This window comes from Alligator sinensis, unplaced genomic scaffold (genome assembly GCF_000455745.1).
Source record: "Alligator sinensis unplaced genomic scaffold, ASM45574v1 scaffold161_1, whole genome shotgun sequence".
Lineage (NCBI taxonomy): Eukaryota > Metazoa > Chordata > Crocodylia > Alligatoridae > Alligator > Alligator sinensis.
This window is the reverse complement of record NW_005841974.1, coordinates 2,470,931-2,479,817: the sequence shown is the minus strand read 5'-3', so window position 1 is coordinate 2,479,817 and position 8,887 is coordinate 2,470,931. Positions and strand designations below refer to the sequence as shown.

The following is an 8,887-nucleotide window of genomic DNA, read 5'->3' as shown; positions in this document are numbered from 1 at the left end:
CTCCCAGCCCCGGGGGAGGGGAGGGCCGGGAGCGCTGGCCGCTTTCCGGGCCGGCCTCTGAGACACCCGGGCCGGCCGCTGTCCTCCCGGGCGCCCCGGCAGTGCCTCGGGCCTGGGCCCGGGGGGCTGTGTGTCCCGGCCAGCTCTGGCGCTGCGGGGTGGCGCCAGGCCGCAGGCACGGCACTGGGGCACGACCGCCTTTCGGGTAGGTGTTAACCCCTTCGTTGTTGGCTGCCTGCGCGACCCCGGCCCCGGCCTGGCCCCGCGCTCCAGGAGCGCCAGCAGCCCGAGGCATTTGCCAGGTGGGCACCTGATCTGCTGGGGCCTGACACGAGGCACCTCAGTGCCTCACGGCAGGGTGCCTGCAGCAGTGCATAGGGTGGCCATTCGTCCCGGTTTGTAGAGGACCGTCCTTTTTCTGGTTCTCTGTCCTTTATTGATATGAATCCGGACACCTTTACATCCTCTTTTTCACCACTTGGCACCACCGACACTGCTGTGGTAGCTCCCTGCTGGCTACTACCACACCCCCCTCTCCGCCACCGCCTGTGGGAGCTAGCCGTGCCCCTGGAGGCACGCGATGTTCATGGTGGTGGGGACACAGTTGCACCTGGTTTCCTCCGGGCTCCCCCTTTGCGTGTGACAGAGTCAAACTGGGCCATGAAGTGTGGTCTGCTCCAAGTTGTTAAGGTCCTTCAGTGCTTGTCAGTGAGGCAGGGCTGTACCCAAGGTTAGCTGTGGCCCGGGTTCAGCCTTCACCCTCAACATGGTGGTGGGGACACAATTGCACGAAATGCAGCTATCCTCTCTTCTTGAGGTACCTCGATGACCACCCTAGCAGTGCACCATGCTGCAGATGGTAACTGGCTGCACATCCAGCAGGGCAATGACAGCCAGGCCATGCACCACTGCCCTAAAGACGGGAAACATGGATCCCATCCCTTTCCCAAACCCTGACCCTGTTCTGGGTTTGCCCCAGTCTAGTGGCCTCCAGCAGCAGGCTCTAGAGGGGCTTTTCCCTGTGAGCAGGGTCTCTCTTCTTCTTGGCAGTGGTGGGGAAGTCCATTATATATCCTTCCCTTTCTGAGTGGGTTCCTGGTGTGGGGAGGGCAAGATATGTGTGGCTGGGTGGTGCTGTGTGCACTCAACCGAAGCTGCGTTGAGTCTGCAGTTGCTCTCGTGATGACACCTCTCAGTCAGCTCCTGAAGTTTAATGAGCATTTACTGAGGGCCCCTCTCAAAGGCCTCAATAATATTTATGAACTGCTCAGATGCAGCTTTGTGTGTTAATTGGGCTGTCATGAATGGTGCTGGTGCCAGAGAGACCGCCAGGAACCCCTGGCAGAGCTTTTGAACTTGAGCACCAGGCTTCCCGGGCCCTTTCTGAATGAGTGATGCTGATGTGCATGCAGTAGGGCAGAGCCCTCTGGCTGCATTGTCCATCTGGTCACAGCATGAGAGGCTGATACCAGCTGGAAGCCACACACAGCCAGCAGACTTGATGGGGCCTTGCTGCACCTGCAAGAGCTGGCTGCTCTGTTGCCTTCTGCAGGGGAGAGCCACAGTGTCCCTTCACAGAGGGTGGCTGCACAGTTGGGAGTTTTAATGCCTGAAGGGTGGAAAATAAAAGCCCAGTTGACATTTCAGTTTCCAGTGAGATAAACTGGGCTGGGGGCAGTGAAAGGGGACAGGAAACACCTTGCAGACCATGTGACCTGCAGTCCCCCGGAAATGGCATGGGCAGAGGCTGCCATACTCTGCATGAGCTGTTGGAAGCTGCAGAGCAAGGCCCAGCCATTCACTAGTCACAGAGGTACAGGGGTACTTTATGAGAGTGCTGGTTTCCCCTGGGCTTCCCCTTGTGTGTGACAGAGTCAAACAGTAGGCCTTAAAGTGTGGTCTGCTCCAAGTTGTTAAGGTCCTCCAGTGCCCGTCAGTGAGGCAGGGCTCCACTCAAGGTTAGCTATGGTCCAGGTTCAGCCTTCACCCTCATCAGGTGCCACTGGGCCCATGTCCCAGTGTCTGAGGACCCTGCATTGCTTCAGACGAGCTGAATTCAGCTGCACAGCTCTGTGCAACCATGATCACATCCTCCTCATACAGCTGGGCTGGCTGAGGGTGGAGGAGGGGGCTGGGACCTAACCACTAGGCCCAGCTACCACAGAGATGGGTGTAATATTAACCCTTTGATAGCTAGGTCTGCAGTCTGTCTGTGGTCTCCTGCCTCTAAGCCTGGTGCCACAGTCACTACTGCCAGCATGGCTGCTGGCATCTAGTGGATTTATGGGCGCTTTGGTGACCAGCTGGGGAGTTCAGCATGTGGCCTCACTTTCATGTTGCTTCCACAGATCTGGCCACATGGCTGGCCGTATAGTGCGTGTGGGGGGCATCCCGACAGACATCCCACCAGAGAGTGTTGCTGACAAGCTCACCATCCATTTCCTGCGCACCCGCAATGGTGGGGGTGAGATCGCTGACATCCAGATCACAGCTGACTGCCCAGGCTATGCCCTCATCACCTTTGAAGAGGAGGAAGGTAACAGGGCAAGAGGGCAAACTAGCACTAAACGGCATGTGGGGGTGAGGGCCAAATTATAACTGGCAAGAGGTCCCCAGAGGGAAACTGGATGCCCATGCACAAGATGGGAGGATAGTGGATCAGGCCCTAGTCCTGTTTGAGAACTCTCTTGGTACCCTGCTGCCTGCTTCTCCCTGGCCTCATGCCGCTGGGGGAGAACAAGAAGCCTCCCATCCTGCAACTTGGCTGGCACCACAGTAATGTTCAGGTGACATGTTACAAGAGACAGAAATTATGTCCTCACAGGCTCAGACTCTATAGTGCTTCCCTCCCTGGCTGGGAGCTCCCCAGGCTAGAGGGGACAGGGGAAGGTACTCATTGGTTTATATCGCTGTCCCCTGTCTAGTGGCTCAGAGGGTCCTGAAGATGGAGAACCACATTTTATCGACTGGTGGAAAGAAGTACCTGTTGAAGGTGACTGCGGCCTTAGCTGAGCCAAGCCCTGATGAGGTAATGAGCTGTAGCATGTGCTGAGGGAAGCTCTGGTTATGCTAGTCACACACCTGCCCCTGCAATAGCTCAGTGAGTGCCCAGATTGGTACTCCAGGGTGGCTCTGTGCCTCAATAGGAGGTAGAGCCTACCAGACCTCTAATCCTCATTGGATTTTAAACAAACTTGTTTCATTCATATTTAAATGAGGATTGAAAGGGACTTTCACTGATAACACCCACTTGCAGTGCAGTGACATGTGCAATCTCACACTTGATTCTTCTACAGTTGCAGTTACCCCAGCACAGGGGGAATGGTGTGGGGGAGGAGACAAAGCTTAGTCTGAGCCTGTGTGTATACAGACAGCTGCTGGAGGGGTGGGATTCTGTTCATTTCTTGGTCATTTCATTAGCTAGACTAGGAGGGATTTCCCTCTTGTGGGAGTTTAGGGGAAAGGCTGGGGGCTGAGGCTGTTAAACTTATTCCCATCACTGCTGCTCTTAGCTTTATGCTGTCTGAATGCAGAAGCTTGGCGTTAGAGCCTTCTGTCTGTGTCTGTTGCAGTTGTCTCCCCCCACAGTTCTGTGTTGTGTCAGACAGGCAGCCTGACAGTCTAAGTAGAGGGAGGAGGGAGACACTTTGATCCCACCCCTCTGCAAAGGATCCCTTAAGTATGGCTCTGGGGAGGCAGGGTTTCTTGAGCTCACTTGGTCTGAGCAGCTCCCTGCACATATAGCTGATGTAAGCACTGACCCTTTTTCTAAGTGTGGAAGGGACAAGACTTTGCCCTAGGTTGCTGGCTCCAGCCCTGACCCAACTGGTCTCCCCTATTAATTACATCCCTGAGGAGTGCTGAGGATCCCTGGCCAAACCCAGCCAGATCCACAGGAGGGAAGGAAGGGAGACACTGGGGCAACAAGCATTCCCAGACCCCAGAGGTTGTTTGTCTCCACATGGGAATTTGTATCCAACCTGGGATAAGCATACACTAGGTGGAAGGGAACTCAGAGTGCTGGCTCTTTTCGCCTTGGAGCATCTCTGGGAGCTGCACAGCTGGAAAGGCAGGGGCTCAGGGGGCTGGAGTGCACAGCAGTCCCTGTCTCCCAGCTCTGGGAGTGAATGGCAGCAGGACGCTTGCCTCCCTTGTGTAATGGGAGCGTGCTGTCAGCAGCTGCCCTCTGACTTCTTTTGCATAATCTTTGCAGATATTCGTGGGTGTTTCCATGATAATCGACTATGGGAAGTTCCCAGATGGCAAAACCCTCCTGAGAAACCTGCGTAAGGACTACAGTAATGTGCAGGTTAGCTTTGACCGCAGGGAGACCCTGTGCACCATTAAGGGGCCCTTCATGGAGATGCAGGCTTTCAGCAACCAGCTGCTGCACAGCTTGAACCTTGGGGGCCACCCCACTGTGGAGAGCCGTTTGGCAGGAGCCTGCCATGTGAGCAAGGTCCCTTACATGTCTGATTCTCAGCAAGGGTCCTGTTCCCCCCCACCAGAGCCACGGACAAAGAAACAGCCAAGTAGCAGCCAGGCATGTGAGGAGGCTGCTGAACGCCCGCTGCACAGAGAGCCTGTGGATGGAGAAGCTGTGGAGCAGCTGGAGGACTTCTCTTTGGTGATGGACTCAGACATCTACATGTACATGCAGAAGTTTTGCAGGGACCAGTACCAAGAGGTGCTGCGCCAGCACAAGGTAGATGTGGTGGATGTCAGCAGTGATGGTGTCACTATTCTGTACCTGCAGGCCTCCTCAGAGAAGCCTGGAGACATAGGATCCCTGGTGCAAGCCCGTCTGGTGCTGCTGCAACTCTACCAGCAGCTGGAAGTCAGTCTACGCAAGGAGAAGATCAGCAAGAAGGAGCTGAGCGGTGACAGCAGAATGTGGGGGGGGCTGCCAAGCATCCTGCAGAAGCTGTACCCTCAGCTACTCTGTCATGAAGATGAGAAGCATCTCTGTCTCATAGGGAATATGGTTGACCTCTCCCTGGCCAAGCAATACATCCAGGATCTAAGCACTAGGCTAGAGGCTGAACATGTGCTCAAGACACCCAGTGCTTCCCTGGCCCCAAACCTAGCAGCCCTCCACAGAGTAGACAAGCCTGCACCTACTGCGGATGTGTCCACTTCAAGGCTGAGGCCGGGCAGGTTGGAGCCAAAAGGAGAACACAAGCTGGCTGTGAACTTCAGTGTCCCAAAAGCCATGTCCCTTGCCAGTGCATGGCCCACATTGGATCGGAGCTCCCTGATGGCAGGGCAGGGGCAACTTCCTGGCAGCTGGTTGATGGAGGCCAAGGCTCTTGGCCAGAGCAGTCCAGCAGCACAGAACCAGCCAGCTGCAGAGGCTCAGCGGAAGGACAAGAAGGAACTGGATCGAATGAAGTCCAGTTCCCTGCGGGGAAGACCCAAGAACCTTAATTTGGTCAGCAGCAACAGAGAAGGCAGCCCACAGGGAGGGCAGAGTCTTGGGAGCCTGACAAGCTCTGGTCCCGTAAAGCCCCTGCCCCTGAGCAGTATGTCAAATGCCTTCCAGTCCCTGGGCCTCTTTGATACAACAGGGACCTGTTCTGCCTTGGACTCCAAACCCCTCTTATCCAAAGGTACCCTAAGACGGTCCAATAGCTTCTCCATACCACAGTCAAAGGAAAGCAGCAAGCCCCAAGACCCCAGCCAGACAGCCAGGGGAGACCCTGGGGTGATGGAGGAAATTAGCTTGGACCCTCTGCACTGGGCATATCTGAAGGACGTGCACCAGTCTGCTGTTGAGGAGCTATGCAGGGAGGCAGGCGTGCGGCTTATGGAGCAAGGCAGCAGTGACTGTACTTTGCTGATGCTCCAAGCTGAGGATAGGACCAAAGTTCTCCAAGCCAAGTGGAAGATGGAGTCTCTCTGTCTTCAAGTGTGTCCCAGTCTCATCTGCCAGAGCCTGAGCTATTCTGAACTTGATGTAGATGGGCCCAGCGATGCGGCCCTGGCTAAACTATGCAGTCTTCTGAAAGGCTGCTTGACTCAGGTGCATCTCAGTAAAGACAGGTACAAGCTACAGCTCACTTGCCCAAAGGGGCTGCTACCAAAGGTGAGTGAGGTCTTCCAGAGATTTTCTGCCTGGAGGCTGCATGCACTGCACTCTTTGCCCCAAACTCCAGGGCTACGCAGCACTCGAGGCACAGAGTGCCCAGGCACCACCCAGGAGGGAAGCAGTCCAGACCCTCCACTGGGCAGCTTGGGATCTCTGCAAGTGGGTTCGAAGCAGCTGGAGATTTACAGTGACACTGATCAGTCAGACATGCAAGAGGGTGGCTCTGGGCAGATTGGAGCTGATGAATTTGGACCAGAGAGTCTCAAGCGGAGCATCCCGAAAGCCAGCAACTCCCAGCCAGTGTTGGGGCTGGGAGACCTGACCTACCAGCCTGATTCCAGGGATGGGCAGGGAGACGGTGGTCACGTTGACACCAGCTTAGCAGACAACCAGCACTTGAGCCCAAGGGACTCTCAGGACCTGCAGAAGGAGGAGAGGCCAGTGGGAGAGCTTGAGGTGGCCAGAGTAAAGCAGGTCCTGCCTGACAAATTCCAGCTTACAAGAGACAGGAGCAGAGGAGGCCTCAGTGAGGAAGCAGGCAGCTTGCGGCCCCCTTTCCCCACAGTAGATGGTGCCCCACAGTCCTTGCCTATCTGGCTGTGCAGCTCTGTGAGTGCCCAGCCACCCCGGGCCATGGGGGAGAGATCCTCCATGCTGCAGCCTGGAAGCCAGAAAGAGCCCTCCTCTATAATAGAACCTGGGGACACACAGGAAGAGCCCAAGGCTTCAGAGGTGCAGCCAAGGAGCCCCAGCTCTGGCGCTGGGCAGGAAGCATCTCAGCACCAGCTGGAGACATGTGACCAGTGCCAGACCTTGCGCACGACAACCTGTTGGGCTCCAGGCGGCCGCACCCTATGCAGGGCTTGTTTTGCAGCACAGGACAGACTGCCCCTCTGCTCCAGTACCCCCTCCACAGCCAATCAAGGGACCTTCAAGATCAGCTCCCTGTCCCAGAGTCTGCCTGGCTTCTACCGTGACCCGACACTCAAGCTCGTCTACAACATCCCAGATGGGGTGCAGGGGGTAGGTAGCTGGGCCGAGGGACTTCCCATCTGGTGGGTGTTTGCTGTGGGTGGTTCAGTCCCCTCAGAGGCCGATCATGTGGGTGTGGCACCTGCACAAGTGACACAGTCAGAGGGAATGAAGTAGCAAGTGTATAGACAGGTGCTCTGGCCCTGTTTAGTCAGATAGTCAGTGGGTGCAGTGTGCCAGCCATCAGGCAGCCACAAGGGAGGATGGTGCAGGCAGCACAGCAGAGGAGCATCTACCCAGGGGACATTCAGACTGGGTTCCTGCTTCCTTACACCTGGTTTGGGGTGAGAGAGCTGGCTTTCTCCCAGTGCCAACTGCAGTACCTGCCATGGGATGAATGCTGGCTTCAGAGATCACCTGAGCCTATATCATAAAGTCCTAGGATTGGAAAGGCCTGCCAGGAACAGCAGGTCCTCTTCCCCACCCCCCCTGCCAAATATAGACTGTAAATAATGGAAGAGTCCCCACAACTTGCTTCCAAGGGCAGGTCCTCCCAGCCTTTTGAACAGCAGACCATGCTCCTCTGCTGCCAGAAAGTATAGACCAGGGACATGCAACCTCTGGCACACGTGCTAATTATTGGCACACGGAAACATTTTCCTTGGCATGCCAGGAGGTGTGTAAGGAAATTGTTTAAAAAAATATTTATTTTAAGTTGCTGCTCTGGGCTCTCTGGAGCAGCCACGGGTCCCGGGGCCAGAGTCCAGGAAACACAGGCAGGGATGCTGTCTGCATTCTGCTGACCCTGCTCCCTGTCCCAGGCTGTGGACTCCAGCCTGGCCCGGCCCCTGGAGGGGAGCTGCAGGTGGTTGAGGCTGGGGCCCAAAGGCACTGCAGAGGGCCACTGTGCTGGAGGCTCCCAGCTGGTTCAGCTTAGAGCACTGCCCACAGCAGCTGTTCCTGGGGCCCAAAGGGCTCCTGCAGCCGGGCCTTGTGGCCAGACCCTTGCACCAGGGGTGGCTCCACCCCACTTGCACTGCCCAGCATGCAGGAAGGCCGAGCCTGGAGCTGGGAGCTCCCTGAACCTGGCATCCTGCCCTGGCCAGGTGGCATCCCCTCATGGGCAGGGTGGCTGCAACCCATCCCCATGGAGTTGTGTGGGCCAAGCCAGGTACCACCTGGGGTGCCACTGGGTGCCCCCTCCAGCCCACCACAGCCCAAGTCTGCAGAGCCCTGAGGCAGCCCCCACTTCCTGCCTGGTCCCCACTCTCCTCCAGGTGCTGCTTTTCCAAGGGCCGGGCCAGGCCAGCCTGCCCATAGCGCCTCCCTCTGCACCTGCTTCTCCCCACACAGTCCAGACCCTGCCCTGAGCACCCAGCCCTGGCGCTTGTCGACCTGGTGCTGCCCCTAACCAGGTGGGATGGGTTGTCTGTCTACACAGGCCCCAGCCGGGCTCCCTCCCAGCCCTGGGCCCAGGCTCCCCTGCTCCACCCGGTATCACCTTCAGAGAGGCCTGAGTGTCCCAGCCCTGGTGGCTGCTGCTGGGGTGTCCCTGCCTCCCTCTGCTGGATGCTACCTTGTGCCAGCAGGCACGAGCTGCAGCCAGTAGCAATGGGAGACATGGGCAGCGAGGAACACACCTTCTTTCTCTTTTTCCTTTTTTTCTCTTTTCTCTTTGTTCATGTTTTCTTTTTCTTTTCTTTCTCCCTTTTCTCTTCTTTCTGTCCTTTTTTCCCTATTTCTTGTCTTTTTTCTCCTTTCTCTCCCTTTTTTCTTTCTCTTTTTTTTCTTTACCTCTATTTTTTCTCTCTCTCCTTTCTTCTTTCT

The 8,887-nt window shown here is 56.4% G+C and overlaps 1 protein-coding gene across 2 annotated transcripts in view; it reads left to right on the top strand.

The window, feature by feature from the left end:
* LOC102369289 overlaps nucleotides 1–8,887 on the top strand; it is a 12,685-nt gene that overhangs the window by 400 nt on the left and 3,398 nt on the right. The window contains exons 1-4 of one of the 2 annotated variants that reach the window (XM_025200766.1): nucleotides 20–205; nucleotides 2,349–2,536; nucleotides 2,925–3,028; nucleotides 4,214–7,111. In XM_025200766.1, coding sequence (XP_025056551.1) covers nucleotides 2,359–2,536; nucleotides 2,925–3,028; nucleotides 4,214–7,111 — 3,180 coding nt within the window. In that variant the 5' untranslated portion in view covers nucleotides 20–205; nucleotides 2,349–2,358. Of the gene's footprint in view, nucleotides 1–19; nucleotides 206–2,348; nucleotides 2,537–2,924; nucleotides 3,029–4,213; nucleotides 7,112–8,887 lie in introns of those variants that run through there. The other variant, XM_006020975.3, reaches the window with a different exon arrangement.